Consider the following 20762-nt stretch of genomic DNA (forward strand, 5'->3'; position numbering starts at 1 on the left):
TCTCTCTCTCTCTTTGCGCCCAGGTAGCAGCTCCAGCCACCGCCTCCACCATCCATGGCGTCGCCTTCATGCTTCTCCGCCTTCTCGCGTGCACTCCTCATCGTGGCATGCGACTGCTGCTTCAAGGAGGACGCCACCGATGAGGAGGAAGCCTCACAATCACATGCACTTCTACCAAAACACCTCCGGCAATAAAGGTAAAACCCAATGTCTACTCGGATGTTTGTTCCTGCTTGCTCTTGATTTGCGTACGTGTGGTTAACTGGCAATTAATGTCATGGCGTGGCAACTACAGGCAGCAGGACATACTACACCGACGGGTCATAGTCGACGAGCACATTCAGCCCGCCTGGGGCGGCCTGGCACGAGCCGCTCGACATGAACTCCAACACCTACTCCAGCTTACGCCTCCGCCCACGCCACATGGGATGATGGCAATCGGCAGGGGCACATTCACCTACGAGGAACTCGCGGCTGTAACGGGATAGAGAGGGATTGGTGTAACGCTATTCGTCACCCAGGGTGAAGAATAAGTATTCTTCACCCCAGTCCATCTCCCACGTACACACCTTCAAAATGTAAGAAAACAAAAGCACTTGAGATAAGATTACAGCCATCTCCCACGTACATACCTTCAAAACGTAAGAAAACAAAGGCACTTGAGGTAAGATTACAGCCTGAAGTAGGAAACTGTCTCCGTTCTACAAAACAAAAGGGACAGACGTAATATTACATTTTGCATGCTAATAAGTTACATCAGGCATTTGAGAAATCCGTACGGCACAACAAAGTAATAACACTATAAAAAACAAAATGATGTTGCTGTAATTTTAGGATGAGTAGGAGACGTGCCTGACTTCTTTTGTAGGATGTGACTGTGTTCCTATAAATTGTTCTTCAGTGTAGTTCTTGTTTGCAATTTTTTCTCCAATGTTTTGCACGACAGTTGTCAAATGGATCATCTTTTTTTTGGGCGAGGTACTATATTATCTTGTTGACTTAGACCAGAAACACAAAAAGATTGCGGAGCGTTGTTAACTTTACTTTGAGATGTGCAGATCAAACGAAAATTTTCTTATAGTACGAAATAACCTTGAAAATGCCATATCCAGAATCCTAGAACTGCATTCCAAAAGTTTGATTTGTCTCAGGTATTTCCGCAGTAATCAGCTAGAAACTTTTTTTGTAATACAGGGACAAGTCCGTAAAAAAATTTGGAGGCGAAAGCTTTGCTTTGCCTCAATCTAAACCATCCCATAAGAGGTATCTCTGCCTACCACATTATATTTCTTCTTGGGAGGTACATCAGCACTACAGTGATGATAACAATCCAAAAGCCCATAAACGATGCTCAGCACTGATTGAGATGACAACATTAATACCTGAAGAACCAAACATAAAAGGGACAGATGTATCATCACGAACACAGTAAAATCACGAGCCCATGGAATGGATGGTAGCCCGATGGCCCTAAAATAATGCTATATAACAAATGGAAGAACGATCAACATGGCCCTAGGAATAACAAAACCGTCTAATAAATAGATTCAGTGTACAAAACTAACTAATGGTTCTGGGAAATGTCTCACGTAATTAAAACTATCCCTATGAGTATAGAAAAAATCATTTGGAGATAATTGAATGCCATTTGGCGACCAGCAGCAGGAAAATTTCTGAAAGCACTATTTCAAAACAGATCTACTACACTGGCATGCCCAACTGCACTGCCCTCACACATATTTGAATTTGGTCTTCAAGCAACTTAACTTGAGGGTGCCCAAAGACTTCCATCAATTTCATATGTTCAACAATCTCTCAAGTAACTGAACAATTCTTATACATGGCCTGGAAGCAACATATAGTATCCTAAGAATAGTACTGAAGCCTTTAGCTTCACCTCTCTTCTCAACAATCCTAAATTTTGCTACTAATTATTGGTAAAAAGGTCTAAATTTTGAACCAAACAATACCTGTACCCACCATACACTAAAATACGAAGACGTGTTCCAGAAAACTCATTCCTCTCTACCCTCATACAGTTGTCGTCATCCACTTGAATAGACCTGAAAAAACAGAATATTTTTATTTCTGAGGAGCATACCAACAAACAGGTAGAGACCACCGACAAACAAGAACACATCACACTTGAAGATAGACTGAGGCTTTACTATCTTAAACTGAAAAAAACACAAGGGAAGTTTGGATGTACCAGATTTATGAGAATCACATGAACACACTAGCTACAGGTATGAATCGAAAGTAAACAGAGAAACAAGACAGAGAGGCCAAGTTCTGTAACTACAATTGCAATGCAACCTAAATCATGTCTTGTACCAAACTGTGCGAGATACAGTTGGATAAGATGAAACAAAAGAGATAAAGATTACAAGTTATCCACGCACAATCTCATGAATATGAATTACGTAGCATCAAAACTTAAATACCTTTAAAAGCAGGCTAGCACATGATGTGAACATGCTGACGGAGTACCTAACATTAATTCATGGAAATAGTGAATTGGAGCACAACCAGGATGACAACAGAAAGTATTGCTACAGCAGAAAAATTGATCGACTAAAATAAATGCACGTCTCTATTCTAGTGGTACAGTAAATACAGGGTAGAAGATATTAACCATATTTGAATGGATGGCTCTGCAAGATAGGAAAATAGGTCAAATGTGAACGAAATCAAAGTCTTACAGTATATAGGAATTTCAAACAAAAATAATGGTGCTGATTTTCTTTACGTATCCATGGCTACGGAAAAAAAATTGATGGAGCATAGTTAGAATCGCATTTACTCATCAAAAATAGCACATTCCCATCTGGTGTATGCTACAAAAAACAAACAAGCAATAACCTGAAGGAAAAATCGCATTTCCCTGTTATACATGATTACTCTTGCATTGAGAGCAGGTTAAACCAAAATATTAGTGAAGATTGACAGGCTGGATGAGAATCAGTGTCCACCTCTTGGCAATAGAAATAAATCAAACTTAGCTTTCGTGAATATTGACAGGCTGGGAGAAGGTCAGTGTCCGCCAACATAAGGTGTCCAACCAACCACATATAAAAATCTAGCAGTTCAGAGTTAGCCCACATTCGCCAGCCGATGTAAGAAATTTGAGAGTTACGAGATGTGGGGCCAACATAAAATAGGAGCATGTACAAATAATACATTTCCAAACTTGCATCCGATATAGATTGCATTGCTTCTTTACATAGACATAAAATAGGAGCACGCCCAGCTATATCGTTCTGTTCATTTCACCATGTATCAACAGATCAAAACTAGAAATAAATAGGTGCTTAGCCATCCAGCGTTAGCCTAAGCTCAGTGTGAAAATATGAGAACCAACCCTGAGAAAGTTTACTGTACTGCAGGTGTATGCAGTGCTTTCAAAGAGGTGACAGAGAGCAACAAATGTACCATGAACTGGAAAAATAAAAGCTGATCCTGCATCTTGCACTTTTCGCTAGTTGATACCATGTCTCACTATTATTCAGGCCTGCGCCTACAATGTCTCACTATTGTTCAATTCTACGCCTAGAGAAATTCAGAAGCCTTCGACATATAGACAGCCACAGGTCAAGTGAAAATCCGTACTTTTACCAGGACGATTCAAGTTTAAGAAAAGGCACATTTGTGTTCTTTAGTAAGATTAGCTAATCGACAGGTGTAAATCTCGATATGTTCAGAATATGATTGCCCCAGATGGCAGTGGCTCAACTAACTCAAAAACTAACTAGACATTACACTCTCTATCAACAAGCCGGTGACATTGTGCATTAAGATTACAGTTACTTGGGCACGAATGTTTTGTGCTTCTTTTTGGGGCATGATTTTTCGCTGCGAGGCTTGTTTTTTCACATTTACTTGTACTTTACCCTTTCCGAGTTCTTTATGTGCCTTTTGCAATAGAGCATATTTACAATGATGGGATGACCATTGTCATACAGTAGCAGCATCCCAACTCCATTCTAAGTAAATGGCTGAACATGGTATTTCTCAATACTATGTGACAGTCTAGTTATTTCAAAACGGTAGAGCTCCAATGAAGAAAAAAATGGACAGTTTATCTATAACAGAGTAGAAACAGGGCCATCGCCTTTGGCTGGATCTAAGAAGATACTGTACTGTTGTTCCTTCTCCGCAGCCTTCTTCTCCTCCTACAGCATGACATCCACCTCCTCCTTGAATTGATCCCACCTCCGAGCGCCAGTCTCCACCATCAACCTACATCAGTACATCAGCTCCACCTCCACGGTCACTGCCTCTGTCTCCATGGTTGTGCACACCTTCTAGGAGTTAGCTGACGTAGACACAGCCGGTGTGCACCATGTATATACTAAATTACTGATGGTTGGCATGCTTGGTGCAGGGAAAGGGTTGCCGCCGATGGCGTGGGCAATGAGGTTGCGCATCGCGATCGTGGGCGGCAAAAGTGGCATGCGCGATGGGGCCCTTCGGGATGTGCGCGTCGTGGATGCATCGGCGTTGGCGTACAGGGTGTGGCGATTGTGCCCTACACAACAAGTTTCTTCTGTGGGCGTAGGGAGAGTGAGGGAGAAAAGACGAAGGTGAGGTTGACAATGAGGTGACGAGGTCAGCGGTCAAAACCATGCCACGTTAGCACAAAACCACATGAAGCTACCTAAAGGCCAAAAAATATCTGGTTTCAACAGTTATGGCACTAACTTTTGCTGGTGTCAAAGTTCAAAGAAACACGCATTGTACGTAGGAACCTTACAGTCTTGTGGTACATTAATGTATTATTTCTTTTTTGGAGGTACATTGTACTCAAGTTCCCCTTTCCGTTGACGCGACGGCTTGTTCATACGTATACTTCCGACCTAGAAACGGCGATCGAGGAGGACGGGGGTAGAAACTTCCCTTCCCTTTTTGAACGACTGGATAGAGACTACACCTACTACGTACGCACGCCGTAGACCAAGAGGACTACGTATATTCTTGCACTGTTTAAAAATGACGCAGGAAAACGAGTCAGCTACATGATCAAAGGATTACGCTCAAGCGTATGTAGCTTTGTTTCGTTCATTTTCCTCTTCATTGGATTAGTCCTTAATTTCTCCGAGGAAGAAATTAAGCGAGCAGGTGACCTGCTAGACATTTGCGTGCAAGCATCCTCACCGTGGATTAGCTTTTTCCTTTTCATTTTGAACGAGGCTAATTTGGCCAGTGTCACTAAAAGCATCTACAGCCGGACTTGGTAAATCCGGTCTCTCAAACGCCCGCGGACGCGTCCGGACACCCCTTAAATGTTACGCCATACATTCACATACCGTAAATTCCGATCCTCAAATCCATGTAATCCATGCACGTCGATCATACGCTACAAACTGTCCGAATGCCAAAGTTCGAAACAAAGCAAAATAAATCATAGTTTAACAAACCGGACATGACAAAATGAAATCAATGTCTGAGCGTGACGGATGGCCTCGGATCACTGGCTGGGCGCCTGCTCCGAGCGGAGCGCGTCCTGCTCCAGGCGGAATGCTTCCTGCTCCGCCTACATGCAGGCTGCCTGATCCACCTGCATCCGGGCTGCCTGCTCCAACTGCATCCGGGTCGCAGCCGCCCTCGCCGCCTCGTAGCCCCTACGGTCGTTGATTTTCTTCCTCTTGTCCGCAAGCCGCTTCTTCCCATGCTCATCCAAGACAGTCTCGTCCGCCAACATGATCTTTGCATCTTTCGCGTCCCGTGCGAGTTGCAACCTCTCCTTCTCAAGCTCTATGTCGCCAAATGTCTTAGCCTTCTCAAGCTCCCATTTGATCGCGCTTGTTACTTCTCCAACTCGATCTTCGTCCAATAGGTGTTCCCCTTTTGCTCGGTGCCGCATATTGGATCCATCGTTGTGGCCAACCAAGCTTTGACCAACAGGATGTCCTCAAATCTTGAGAATGCCGGACCTCTTGCCTTCGGCGTCTTGGTCTTCTTCTTCTTATTGCTCAGATTGGGATTGGATGTTGTCCCAACTTCAAATGCAGTGGTGGCCCCCAACTCATACTCCATTTCGGTCGGTTCTTCATTGTCATTGATCATGTTCGACAGGAACGCCTCCTACATGATTAAGATTTGCAAGCATTCATCATGAGCGAAATGAACTAGTGGTCTATGCTAAAATATGATCTGACAAGAGTAAAGAAAACGTACCGACTCTTGTTCGGTCATTCCGTCGAACATGTTAAGGGCAGCCCGGGCACTGCCGGAGCCCGTGCTCATCCGTGTCAGAATGAGCTGCGGCGAGTCACACACGTCGCCCGCCGGCATCTGCGTGGGCGGAAAGCTCTCCGGAATGGCCCAGCGGGCGCTCGGATCATCCTGTGCCCCAAGGGGGCCGGACAGTGCAATCCGCGTAGGCGCTCGGAGGGAAGGGATGCGGGGATCCGGGCGCGGAGGAGGAGACAGATGCTCCACCACGTCTGAACCTCCCTGCGTCGCCGCCGCCTCCCTCTCTCGCTGCCGGCGTCGCCGCAACTTGCGGGCGACGTTCTCCGCCTTGCAAGTCACCGCCGACGAAATCACGCCTCCGACGGATGAGGCGGACTACGTCTCCGTCGAGGCGGTGTGGGTCGGGCTAGACAACATCTCCGGCGGTGGATCAGGACCGGAGGTGAGGATTGGGAGTAAGGGTGGAGGCCGGCGAGGGTCCGGGCGCGGGAATGGTTGGAGGGCGGCAAGAGGAGGAGAAATGGTTTGATGAATTTGGTGCAATTTAGGGTGGGGTCGGGCTGTCGGGTCCAACGTGACGAGCGTGTCCGGGCGCGCCCGGACGCCCCCATATCCGCCCCATATTTGGGCTAGATATGAGGGTGTCAGTCAGTCCGAGCGTTTAAGGGCCGTTTGAGAAGCCCGTCTGGGTAAAAAATCGTTACCGGGCAATGACCGGGCATATGAGACGGATTTGAGAGGTTCGGTGGTAGATGCTCTAAGATATTGATTTTGAGAAGACTCTGCGTTGACCCATCATGGAGTATTCTGCGTAGACCCAAAAGTAGAGTCACGACACGCCATCGCCACATGTACAAGTTCATCAGAATTCGTAGCCATGTTCTTACTCTTTTCGACTACGCGGCAGGGAGAACTTCGCACGCAGACTTGATGCGACGGTCTCATGCATGCATGCGACGTTGTTGACCGTCTGTATGAAAACGAATATTCGCATAAATGTAGAGAAAGTTTCTTAATTGACATTAGTGAAATAAGTAGCCGAATGTGTTTTTCTAATCCTGAGCTCGAATGCTTATAGACAGTAAAATCTAAAAAATAGAAAAAAAAACTGAGTTTTTTTTTAACAACCAGCATTCGTTTTCCCCCACGGCCGATGTCGCACGCCGTGCTACTTCTTCTTCGACGGTGGCTGCGGCAGGTTGGACTTGGATCTCGAGTGGGGCGCGTCGGTGGATGCTCTGGGCGGTTGCACGACCTTTTCCATGATCGAGCTCTCATAGTCTAGTTGAGCAAAGGCCTATGCCAATGCCATAAGAGCATCTCCAACAGGCGCCGAACGCACCGTGCGTTAAAAACTGCTTTGCCGCGCGCTCATCGCCTGGTTTGGCGCGGCGCGCAGCGCTGGCTCCAGCAGCCGCGCTAAAAAGCAACGCGCGCACGCAGCTCCAGCAGTGCGCAAAAATGCAGCGCGCGCGACTCTCGCACAAACAACATATGCATTCCAAAACAGAAGCAAAAAAATCAAACACAAACAAAAATAAATCAAAATAAATAGTTCAATTTCGTTATTACAACTCAAACAAACAGTTTATCGTTCAATACAACAAATAGTAAACACAATAAATAGTTCAACAATACAATATCGAACGCACAGATCATGATGCTCTTTGTCGTCCATTCCATGCCCACCACTCCTCAATGAGATCCTTCTGAAGATCATTATGCGCCGCGGGACGTCGAATGGCATGATAGGAGGCAACAAAACGGGCCACCCTTTCAGCCCTCCGTCACACTCGCACGGGATGTCCCAAGAGCTCATACTGAGAGTAGTCTACATCTTGGTCACGCTCATTCTCGATGATCATGTTACGCATGATCACACAAGCGTGCATGATGTATCAAAGCATTTTCTGATGCCAAAATCTAGCCGGTCCTCTCACGATAGCAAATTGGACTTGCAAAATCCCAAAAACTCTCTCCACATCTTTTCTAGCCGCCGCCTGAGCATTGTGGAAATCAAGATTTTTCTTACCTTCTGGCTTTTTCAACGGCTTGACAAAGGTTTGCCACTTTGGATAGATGCCATCCGCTAGATAATAGCCATAGTTGTATGTACGGCCATTTGCTACAAACTGCACCGGTGGCAACTCACCATTTGCAATCTTATTCATCAGTGGTGACCGGTTGACAACATTGATGTCATTCAAAGATTCAGGCATTCCAAAGAATGCATGCCAAATCCAAGTCTCTTGATCGGCCACCGCTTCAAGGATTATAGTGGAACCCTTTTTTTGGCCGTGGAATCGCCCATGCCATGCCTTTGGACAATTCTTCCAACTCCAATGCATGCAATCTATTGAGCCAAGCATGCCAGGAAAGCCGCGAGTTTTGTTCATTGTCAATAGCCTTGCGGCGTCTTCAGCATTGGGAGATCTCAAATACTCCTCGCCAAACACTTGCACAATTCCGACTGCGAAGCGCTTGACACACATGATGGCTTGGCTCTCACCCATAGCCAAGTGATCATCAACTAGATCAGCCGGTATACCGTATGCCAACATACGCAAAGCGGCTGTCACCTTCTGAAAGGTGCTATGCCCGAGCTCTCCAGCGGCATTCCTCCTTTGCTGAAAAAGCGGTCATGGCTCGCTAGTTTCTCTGCAATGCGCCTGAACAACTCGGTGCTCATCCTAAACCGGCGACAAAAATACGACTCGGGGTATGTGGGATTCTCCGCAAAATAATGCCTGATCAATCTGTTGTGGGCATCGATCCTATCCCTCCAAATTTTCTGTCGACCCATAACTGAACCACCGTGCTTCGGTTTTTTATTGATATGCATAGCTAGGATCATTGCAAGATCCTCCTCCTCTTCCATATCAAATTCTTATTCGGAAGAATCATAGTACGAACTCATCTACAATGTTCAATACTATGCTATAAAAACTACAATCAACATGCACGAAATTCATGGCTTTTGAGCAATACATACCTTCTAGGCGTTTTGTCGAACACCTTGCGGGCGCCGAGCGCGCGGGCGCTGTTCGTCGGAGGACGGACGCGCGCGAGGGGCGGCAGGACTAGAGGGGGGCGGAGAAGCCGCCGCGGGGCGGGGATAGGCCGGGGAAGCGCCGGAACGGTCGCCGGGTGGCGCGGTCGGCGGCAGCGGTGCGGCTGGATGGGGGGTGGGAGTTGCGAGCGAGCGCGCGAGAGTCCAGCGCGCGGGAGCGGGCGCAGCAAATAAGCGGCGCGCGATTGAGTTTCGGCCCGCGCGCTGAACTACATATGCCGCGCGCGCTGTTTTTGCGCGCCCGCTGGAGCAACTATACCGGTTGCATGCGCGCTAAAACGGGCAATTTTGCGGCGCGGCGCTAATTTGGCGCGGCTGTTGGAGATGCTCTAATTGTGAGAAATAGCACAGTTCCAGACGCGCGCTGATCCGGCGATGGCCCCCCTCGTCAACTCGGCAGTGGCGAAGGCTGATGGCTAGATCCGGCCATTCGGGGAGACGGCGGGCGACGACGATTGATTGGAAGAGGGTCTGGGTGGACTTGGGGTCCGGATGCGTGCAGGGCTACGGTGGCAGGGGAGGGGCCTTTTATGGCGCCGACGCAAGTGCTAGAGAACAACGGGTACATGGGAGGAGAAATATTCCTGAGAGTGGGTTGCGGTCGATCAAATATAAGCCCGATGCATTTCTTATACTCCCTCCGTAAACTAATATAAAAGCGTTTGGATCACTAAAATAGTGATCTAAACACTTATATTGTTTACAGAGGGAGTAATATTTATAAGGAGTTAAAACGGATAGTGTTTCAGCTAGGTCCAGTTTAACTCCACGAATGTGAAATTTTGAGGTGTTAAACGGTTCTAAGAGATCAGCTACATACAAGGTTTTGGTTCCCGAATGAGGCAATTTTACCGAGGGGGACTGGTAAACGTGGTTACCACGGTTACCGAGAAATACCGAGAATATTTCGAACGAAATTTATAGTTCAATTTTGAATTCAAATAAATGAATGAACGAACATTCGAACCAGAGACCTCCCAAAACAAAAACTAGGTTGCTACCAACACATGAGAACCAACTCTCATGGCATTAATCAGATCCTGCATGTACTTTACTATAAATCAAACGTTTAAATACAAAAAATTCAAAAAACCGGTATTTTTTGCTCGGTATGGGGATTTACCGAGGGGCACGGAAATACGCGGTAACCATGGGAAATCTCAAAATTTCGACCGGTAACCAAAACCTTGGCTACATATGCTCTTATAAAGAAGTAATGCCCATTTGCCCATGGTGCAACTAGTGCGGCGTTTTGTAGATCGGCTCGGGAAGCCTGGAAATTTCAAAAACCAAAATTGCAGTTTGTAAGTTTCATAGAGAAAAAATCCTTTTTTTTTCAGAGATACATATAGTCTTTGTCCACTTGTCTGTGAAGTTTCATTGAATAATAAGTTGATCTGTAACCCCTAAAGAAAAGTTGATTTGTTATCTCACGCAAAAAGAAAGTTGATTTGTATCCTTCACATTAAAAAAATTCCTGGCCCCAAAACAACAAGAGAATGGCCCGTTTCTATTTACACATTTACCCCTTTTTTACTACACCACATGCATGAAAATATATTTTCAGGAAACTTCATATGTACGACGAACTATACATGTATATAAAATATAAAATAAAATAAATAAAGGGCTCCGGCCTCCAGAGCGCATTATCGACGTGCAACGCGCTAACTTTCGTAGCACAGTACCACTTGGCACGACGTACGTACGCTGGCATTCGGCAGTCTCCCCGCAAAAAAAAAAGCCTTTGCAGCAGAACACACCTGGCACGCCACGGCCGGAAATTGTATGAAAGAGACCCGGTAGTTCACTTCCAAAAGAAAAGGAGACCCGGTAGTCACGATCATCCTGCTGTTCCCAGGTGGCGGACACCGCGTGATCGACAACGTCGAGAGGACTTGGCTTGCACGCCGGCCGCCGAGGTTCACGGCGACGCCACACGGCGCCGTCTTATTTCCTTCAGCGCGTCCATGCATATGCATGCCGACTATAGCTAGCCAGAACCCGACCAGTTAAGCAAACCCTTGTTGCTCGATCGACGTCGCCGACATCCTTTCTCGTGCGTGCCTTACCCACTAAGGCGTCGCAATGTACACACTCTAGCTAGCTGCCACATACGTTTTCTGTTTTTGTCTTGTCGTACGTATACCATATAAAGTTACTTTTAGTGGAGTATACGTACGTACATGCATGGTATTTTTTGGGGGTATATGTTCGGTTCGGGTGAAGAAGGTTCGCCCGCGCTTCCCCTGTAAATCCCGTCCCGCATGCAACGCAACGGCTTCCTTGACAGGCCAACAAATACTGTTGGTTGGGAGTCACGAAATAAACGGCAAATGACGAGGCGATTCGTGGAGCGGCTTCGATCCGTTCCTAGTGTGATTTCCAGGAACCTTCCCCAAATCGCTTCATATATTCAGCCCCGGCCGGCTCCATCAAACTCATCAACCAAGGATTTTCAGGCATCTCTGACCCTCCCAGCTGGAGTAGATCCGTCCATCGAGTCCTGCCTAGGAGTTCTTTGACTGATCGCCGGCCTCCCCGCCGCATCCATTGATCCGTCTTCCATCCTTCTTGTTTCATCACCCTTCTCGCCTGGTTTCCAATCGGATGGAGTGCACCGACATCTTGATCGCCGTGGGCCACCGGTCGACGTCGCCTTCCCCGTCCTCCTCGTGGCAGCCGGGGAGGCAATGGCGCAAGGCGCTCACCGTCATCCGGACGTGCCACAGGCTGGCGCGGCTCGGCATTCTGTCCGCGGGCGTCCTGCCACGGAGCACCGCCTCCTACGTCGCCATCAAGATCCACCACGACGGCAGTGACTCCGATTCGTCCGGCAACGCCACCGCCGCCGCATTCTCCGTCGCGGCCGATGACGAGCTTTTCAAGGGCCTGGTCAAGGAGAAGCGCGACGAGTGTTTCCGCCGCCTCGGGGGTGGCGCCGGCATTGCCACCGCGTTGGCGTCCGACGCAGAGCGCGGCATCCGTGGTGACAGCGACGACGTGCGGCTCCGCAGGGAGTCGTTCGGCGCGAACACGTACCCGAAGCCCAGGCCCAAGAGCTTCTTCAGCCACGTATGGGACGCGCTCAAGGACGTCTTCCTCATCGTGCTCCTCGTCTGCGCCGTCGTCTCCCTCGGCTTCGGCATCAAGGAGCACGGCCTCAAGGACGGCTGGTATGACGGTGTCAGTATCTTTCTCGCGGTCTTCCTCGTTGCTGCCGTCTCCGCCGTCAGCAACCACAGCCAGGCCAAGAGGTTCGATAAGCTGGCCAGCGAGTCTGATAACATCGCCGTCACCGTCGTCCGCGCCGGCCGGAGGCAGGAGGTCTCCATATTCGACATCCTCGTCGGCGACGTGGTGATACTCAAGATCGGGGACTCGGTGCCGGCGGACGGGGTTTTCTTGGAGGGTCACGGCCTGCAGGTGGACGAGTCGAGCATGACAGGCGAGCCCCACCCGATCGAGATCGATGCCGAGAAGAACCCCTTCCTCACCGGCGGCGTGAAGATCGTCGACGGCTACGGCCGAATGCTCGTGACCGCCATCGGCACCGACACCTTGTGGGGCGAGATGATGAGCAGCATAACCAAGGAGACCGCCGAGCCAACGCCGCTCCAGGAGCGCCTCGAGCGCCTCACCTCAAGCATTGGCAAGATCGGCGTCGCCGTCGCGGTGCTCGTGTTCACCGTGCTCACCGCTCGCCACTTCACCGGCAGCACCAAGGACGACCAAGGGAAGCCGCTGTTCAACAAGGGCCACGTCACCTTCGACGCCGTCTTCAGCTCCCTCGTCGTCATCTTCCAGCAGGCCGTCACCATCATCGTCGTCGCCATCCCCGAGGGCCTCCCGCTCGCGGTGACGCTGACGCTCGCCTTCTCCATGAAGAGGATGGTGAAGGACAACGCGCTGGTGCGCCGCCTGTCGGCGTGCGAGACAATGGGGTCGGTCACAGCCATCTGCACCGACAAGACCGGAACGCTGACGCTCAACCAGATGAAGGTGACCGAGTTTTGGGTCGGCACCAACCAGCCCAGAGGTGCCACGGCGATCGCCGGGAGCGTCGTCAGCTTGCTCTGCCAGGGAGCTGGGCTCAACACCACAGGAAGCGTTTACAAGCCGGACAACGTGTCGCCGCCGGAGATCACAGGCAGCCCGACGGAGAAGGCGCTGCTGTCGTGGGCCGTGGCGGACCTCGGCATGGACGCTGACGCGTTGAAGAGGAGCTGCAAGGTGCTGCACGTTGAGGCCTTCAACTCAGACAAGAAGCGCAGCGGCGTGATGATCAGGGACAATGTCACCGGCGGGGTGATCGCGCACTGGAAAGGCGCTGCGGAGATGGTGTTGGCGAACTGCTCGATGTACGTCGACACCGACGGAGCGGCGCGCGAACTCGGAGTGGAGCAGAGGAGGAACCTTGAGAAGGTGATCAACGACATGGCGGTCGGCAGCCTCCGGTGCATCGCCTTCGCCTACAAGCAGGTCAACAGCACTACTGAGCAATCGAAGATCGACGACGATGGTCTGACGTTGCTGGGCTTCGTCGGGCTGAAAGACCCTTGCCGGCCAGAGGTCAAGGCAGCCATTGAAGCTTGCACGAAGGCGGGCGTCGCCGTCAAGATGGTCACCGGCGACAACATCCTCACGGCCCGCGCGATCGCCAAGGAGTGCGGCATCATATCCAGCAACGACCCCAGCGGCATCGTCATCGAGGGGCACGAGTTCCGCGCCATGTCGCCGGAGCAGCAGCTGGAGATCGTGGACAGGATCCGCGTCATGGCGCGGTCCCTACCGCTGGACAAGCTGGCGCTGGTGCAGCGGCTGAAGCAGAAGGGCCACGTGGTGGCCGTGACCGGCGACGGCACCAACGACGCGCCGGCGCTCAAGGAGGCGGACGTGGGGCTGTCCATGGGCGTCCAGGGCACCGAGGTGGCCAAGGAGAGCTCCGACATCATCATCCTCAACGACAACTTCGACACGGTGGTGACGGCCACGCGGTGGGGGCGCTGCGTCTACAACAACATCCAGAAGTTCATCCAGTTCCAGCTCACCGTCAACGTGGCGGCGCTCGTCATCAACTTCGTGTCCGCGATCACCACGGGCAAGATGCCGCTCACCACCGTGCAGCTCCTGTGGGTGAACCTCATCATGGACACCATGGGCGCGCTGGCGCTCGCCACGGACACGCCCACCAAGGCGCTCATGGACCGGCCGCCCATCGGCCGCACCGCGCCGCTCATCAGCAACGCGATGTGGCGCAACCTCGCCGCGCAGGCGGCGTACCAGATCGCCGTGCTGCTGGCGCTCCAGTACCGGGGGCGGGACGTCTTCGGCACCGACGAGAAGGGCAACGGCACCATGATCTTCAACGCCTTCGTGCTCTGCCAGGTGTTCAACGAGTTCAACGCGCGGGAGATCGAGAAGAAGAACGTGTTCGCCGGGGTGCTCAACAACAGGATGTTCCTCGTCATCATCGCCGTCACGCTCGTCCTGCAGGTGGTCATGGTGGAGGTGCTCACCAGGTTCGCCGGCACTAAGAGGCTGGGGCTGGGGCAGTGGGGCGTCTGCCTCGCCATCGCCGCCGTGTCGTGGCCCATCGGCTGGGCCGTCAAGTTCATCCCCGTGCCGGACCGGACTCTCCATGACATCCTCACTCGCCGGAAATCCTCATGATTCATTCATTCATACCGCAGTGTTCATATTTCACATAGCTTAGGTGATTCTTTCATACTGTACATTTGTTTAGTTCAGTAGTTACTTGTCGAACTCCAGCTTTCATATTTCACATAGCTTAGGCGATTCTTTCATAAATTGCTACTCATTATCTGTCGAATCTTCTTATATATACTTAATACAAATATATTTCTTTTGTTCATCTTATTTCTAAAATCCTCCATTCAAACTACATAAATTTAAGGCGTGATTTCAGGCCGAAACGTGGCAAGCTGGCTACCGTGTTGACTGAGGGAACAAGCTGAATGTCAGCATGACTACACCTAGCATAAGCACAATTCGGCTGTCAGTCATAAGATAGTGTCCGTTCTAGATGTTCAATCAAACACATGCTGGTCCCTTTTAGGTGTGTATAGCTCTGAAACTAAGTGTGGATACTATATTTTGCATATTTCTTCGAGACTAATGCTTTAAGATCTGATAGGGTTTTGCCTTTGCTTGTGCCTCTGAACATGCTTACATTTTCCATTATTCTAGAATCAAACTTTTGACAATGTTGCAGGGCATCAGCTCCCTCCCATCTTCCCTGGAAGCATTCATCTCGACATTACCCAGCAAGTTGGTCAGAATGAGTCCAGTGGTATTTTAATTCTAAGTTTGGTAAATAATTTAAATGTGTCTTCTTTCAGAAGCTGTTGACAGATGAGAGGAGGGCGAACAACTATCACAGTGTCGAAGGTCACGTCGCAATCCTGAGTATCATCGGATTCCAACCATGGCTTCTTGCATATGCCTCACGCATCACCTCCTTAATCTTCTCGCCTTCTCGGCTCCTTAAAGTTTTCCTCTGTCTTGGGTTTCTTGCAATATGGCTTGATCATTCAATTTACCAGTAGGAGCAGTTAAGGAAGTGATGTTTCTGTTGAAGTCTAATTTTTTTTGTAGCTTTCTTTGAAAGAGTTCTCTTCGCGAAGAACCGGTGAAATATGTGACCAAGATGTCATTTAATAAAATAATTGAGTAGTGAAGTTTAAATTGATGACCCAAAAATAAATGAATTTGTGTTTAAAAAATAGAAAATCGGTTAGAAATCGCATTTTTTTCATTGGAGAAAATATAAGAAGTTAAAGGATAGAAGACCGTTTGCTCGTCCAAATTATAAGAGATTAGTTAGAAATGCTCTTAGCAATCACAACAACGTTTGTCTGATTTCGTTACATATGTGTATACTGTTGAGTTTATTAAAACTATCTTTCTCGCCAAGAACCAGATTAGTCCAGAGTGCTTTCACTGCACAAACTTGGGCCTCATAAAGTTTCTTCACACATAGTTTTGATGCTTACCCTCATATAGTTTGGTATTTGACTAAATTGTGCCAGGCCAGGGCTGAACATCAACCTCTCATTTCCAGGAACTATCAGGGCTTGCAAGAAAGCCTCGTTGTAGTGTGAAGAAGACAAGTTTGAGCAGTACAAGCTGGCTGCTGGTGATGGTATCACGCCGGAGATCATCGAGTCTGTGCAGAGTTGCTTCGGAAAACTTAAGGGATTGGACAGTTACTGAAGGTTAATGTTTGTTGGGCACCATTAGTCTGAAAAAACAGAATGAATCCAGCCAAATGACAATATGTTTCTATGTCAGAGCGTGCACTTGAGCCAGCATTGTCTGTTTTTGAAGGGAATTTGGGGAAACAATCGTTCTTGCTGGAGTTGTAGAGCCAACATCCATCTGGTATGATGCAAAAGAATGACTCGAGGCAGACGTTGTCCTGCTTTAATTATGCTGATGCACTTGAACCAACGTTGTCATGTTTCTTTTTCTTTTTTTTTGACGTGAACAGCAGGAGCTCTGCTTTTGCATTAAAGAAGAATAGAAGTTTTACACAATTCGGACAAATCCAGGCCAAGAGCCCGGCCTTTCGTCAGAGAATATTGACAGGAGAAGGACAAAGAAAATGAAAGTGAAACGATGCCATGTGCTTTTATGTGTCCCCAGCGCCCGCCGCTTTGGTGGCCTCGTAAAATATCTTGACGTCTTCTCTTATCAGTCAGCAAGTGCAGTCGGCGTCAGCTCCTTCTGCTCAAAGACCCTACGGTTTCTTTCTTTCCACAGGTTCCACACTATGTAAGCAGCTAGTGTGATTTCATCTCTGTTCTTGTCCTTGGTTCCATCGCATGTGCATAGCCGAGACCACCAATCTCCAATGGAGGTTGCCGAGGAGGCCATCATGCCCATCCTGTCGTCAGCTTGCTGGAACTGGAGCCAAACCTCTTTCACAAAGCAGCAGGCCAGGGTGATGTGTTCGGCCGTCTCCTTTTCTTGATCACAAAGGCAACATAGGTCATTGTGCGGCAATCCCCTCGCTTGCAGACGATCCGCCGTCCAATTTCTGTTTTGCAGCAGCAACCATAAGTAGAATTTAACTTTTCCTTCCATCTTGCCCCTCCACACTTGGGCCAGCCCAGACTTGTTGATCCTTGCCACAAAGTGGGCGTCATAAGCAGAGACGGCAGAGTATTTTCGATTAGCAGTCAGGGTCCAGAGGATCTTGTCTTTGCTGTCCGTGAGCTGGATCGATTGAAGTTCCTCCCAAAGCCGGACGAACTGATTGAGCTGCCCTTCCGTTGTCATTCTCTGTAACCCAAGCATCCATCTTCCATTGTGGAGCGCCTCTCTAACCGACATCTTCTTGAATCTGGCCAGTTGGTACAGTTCAGGAAACATAAAACACTAGATCATGATTGGGGCGCGTTGCCGCGCCCGTCTATTTTGGCTATAAAATATTAGGCACATCTACAAATATATGAAGGCATACAACATGAAGGTTGTGTTCGCATAAAGTGATATATAGTGGGGAATTTTGGCTTATAGCCTTAATTTAGGAGTATTCTGTTTAATGTCTCGCCATTTAGCGAGGATTTGTGAACAGTGCAGTTGCTTGGGAAATACATGAAACCAAAGATTGCCAGTCACACAATAATCCTAATGACTCGTCCCATGCACAAATATACAGTATAGCAGATCTATAAATACTAAGACAGATAGAAGCAATTCAGTTATATTGTCTTTCCATGTATAGACGACAAGCAACCATATTCGCATTGGTTGAAAGGTAGATCGATCAAAGAACTGTGAAAGCGGATGTATGATTCCTAAGTTGGATTGAAGTTGCAACTTGCAAGAGCGGATCCATGGATAAGTTGTTAGGCTGAATTTCCCTGATCGAATGGATCAAAATCAGGATCCAACACTTTGACATAACCATGGAACAAATGTGTCATTCAATCCTGACCCACTTTAAATCCCAATGGTTTATGGGCAGAAGGAATTAAATAAGGCTTGAAAATTATCATCATTTGGCTATGGCACTTTATTTCCAGATGATCTTGAATAGCAGAATGCAGGATCAACAAAAGTCATTTTTCATGATTCGATCAGGCATATATATTTTGTCCATTCCAACTCAACAATTATAGACTAATGTAGTTTTACTTGGCTCAAATGATTTTAAAGTGTTAATAGCAGTATCGCAGGGAAGAACAAAGCCAAGAAGAGTTATCTATTCTTACAAAGTATCCGGGCCTTACCAAAGAAACCAATCCCTGTAAGACAGAGATAGAGTTCGCACCTAATTAGCTTGAAGAGTATATTTGCATTGTCACCCTCCTATATTAAATATTTTGAGAACTCCATCAACCAAAAAAAAAAGGATTAGAATCGAGAGACAGTCTCATTCTCTAAGGATCCACACTTTCCGAACTATATAAAGAACTTTCAGAAATGTGAAGATGAACTGATAATAAATAATTAAAGAAAATCTCTATGGACCATGAAAACGCTATCCAACTATTCTCTGCCTAAAAGCGGAGCAATGGTAAACTCGTAACTCTAAAACTATATTAACCAGGGGATAACAACATTTACATGTTGAAACAAAGTGTGTCATTCATGGGCTATAAGTTGTGCATAGCTGTATAGAATTTAAGAAAATTAACTCATCAATATGAGTATTCACTCTGTTAACCTGAATGACTATTACTGGTGTGCAATGGGTCAGAATTCGGAAATCAAGTGCTTACGTCAGATAGAAATTTCTTATGCCCTATATCATGCTTTGAAAGTTACCACTCAAGCTTGAGATTCTTTTCCACCACTACTTTATATCAAGGGAAGCATTTTTGTTAGATGAAATTCCCCACAGTAAAATAATAGTGATCAGTCAAATAAAATTATAAAAATCAATAATCAACATAATATTTGAGTACATGTCAATCTGAAGTGACGGTGATAATACCAAGCTGTGAGCTACATAAAAAATTTAATTGTTGCAGAAGATATATTTTGGGGCGTTGGGACCTAGCATACATGTTCTATGCATTAAAATTCGTCACTTATCAGCCAAAGTAAAGCATATCAGACCTTGTGGCTATGCATTAATTTATCTTAATCTTCCCTATAGCAAATGTCCCTCAATAACAGTACGGTTACGAATACACCATTGCTACTGTGGTGGCATAAGTCAGATTAGACAAATGCCAAACTGAAGACTCCCTCTGTTGGTTAATGCCTTTGAAAAAAGACTTCGCATACTGCATTGACTCTGCAAATTTTTTTAGAGAAAATCATCTCAGTTCTTCACAGACGAAAAGATTGACACATGTTCTTCTAGGTCTACAAACAAAATAACTGATTGCAAGATAGCAAGGATATTCCTAAATTCATGTGTAATCCTGTATAGAATATAAGTTACGTGTCAGCATCATTGCAGCCAACATGATTAGAGATCGCAAAAAGAAGAGGTTGTTGCGTCGCCATTGGATGGTTTCTGGAGTGCTTTGCTGCAGCCTGCAGCCATCCCGTGTTGAATCAACCATGAGAACAGACAGTGGAGGAGCAGAGATACAGAGGGCATGAGCCACCACCGTCATTGTAATCTAATTGTTTTAGGGTTTCTAAAGTATTAATCAGACCTTCAAATCAACTATTCACAGATTAACCAGATGTCAATTTCAAAACATCCGAAAAGAGCATGAGGCATGGGGAAGTTGTGACCTCTGGATACCGACTGGAACACAATCGCTAAGCGCTGTAGAGGTCGATCCGTAGCCCTGGACAATGACCAGATCTGGAGCGTGCGGACGAGCGACACAATGGGTTGGGTCAGGAGGAGGTGGGAGGAAGGGTGACCTTGCAAGTGTCGCGTTGGGGTCGGGCGGTGGCGGCGCTTCCTGCTGCTAGGTCGTTGAACAGCCGCCGCGTCGCTTCCAAATCGATGGACAGCCGGGACAGGAACATATGTGGCAGCGAAGGGTCTTCATTTTCCCCAAGTATTTCTCCATGTCTCCATTGCCGTTGGATGGAGTGTTAGCGTCAGAGAGCTTGGAGGAAGCTCGACCACCACAGATAAGCGGGGCGGCCCGGGCAGCGCATCAGCCGCAACTGCAACCGAACGGACCGAGGAGGCGACGCCCTTCGCGTCGTGGAAACCCAGCGCAGTCGCCAAGCGAGTCCAAGCTCTAGCATCGCTCGATCATGGAGAGGCGCCGCCACGCGAGGGTGCGAGCGAACGAAAGCAGGGTGGTCGTCCTGTGTTTTAGGTTTTCCCAGTCCCACAAGAGCCTGGTACAGGCCCATGGGCCCAATTGAATCTCAGACGCCCAAGAAAACCACTAGAGAAGCTGCCCGATAAGGTTAGCCCTCCTGAGGACTGCACGAAGTCTCGAAATCACTAATTAAGGAGTACTCGTTGCAAAGAACACTCCACTTTTCCAGGTCGCGACAAGTGACGCACATGCAGCGCGCCACTTGTCGCAACCTTGGAGTT

The 20762-nt window shown here is 48.1% G+C and overlaps 1 protein-coding gene across 1 annotated transcript; it reads left to right on the plus strand.

Moving 5' to 3' along the window:
- The first annotated feature begins 11245 nt into the window (after positions 1-11245).
- Positions 11246-15140, plus strand: LOC123182615 (calcium-transporting ATPase 7, plasma membrane-type-like). The gene has a single exon (XM_044595247.1). The coding sequence runs from the start codon at positions 11876-11878 to the stop codon at positions 14936-14938; it is 3063 nt and encodes a 1020-aa protein (XP_044451182.1). The 5' UTR covers positions 11246-11875; the 3' UTR covers positions 14939-15140.
- Positions 15141-20762: the final 5622 nt, after the last annotated feature.

Source organism: Triticum aestivum, chromosome 1D (assembly GCF_018294505.1).
Source record: "Triticum aestivum cultivar Chinese Spring chromosome 1D, IWGSC CS RefSeq v2.1, whole genome shotgun sequence".
NCBI classification, from domain to species: domain Eukaryota; kingdom Viridiplantae; phylum Streptophyta; class Magnoliopsida; order Poales; family Poaceae; genus Triticum; species Triticum aestivum.

What these genes read in the sequence shown, in the direction of transcription:
- LOC123182615 (XM_044595247.1), top strand. Translation starts at nt 11,876, where the DNA reads ATGGAGTGCACCGACATCTTGATCGCCGTGGGCCACCGGTCGACGTCG.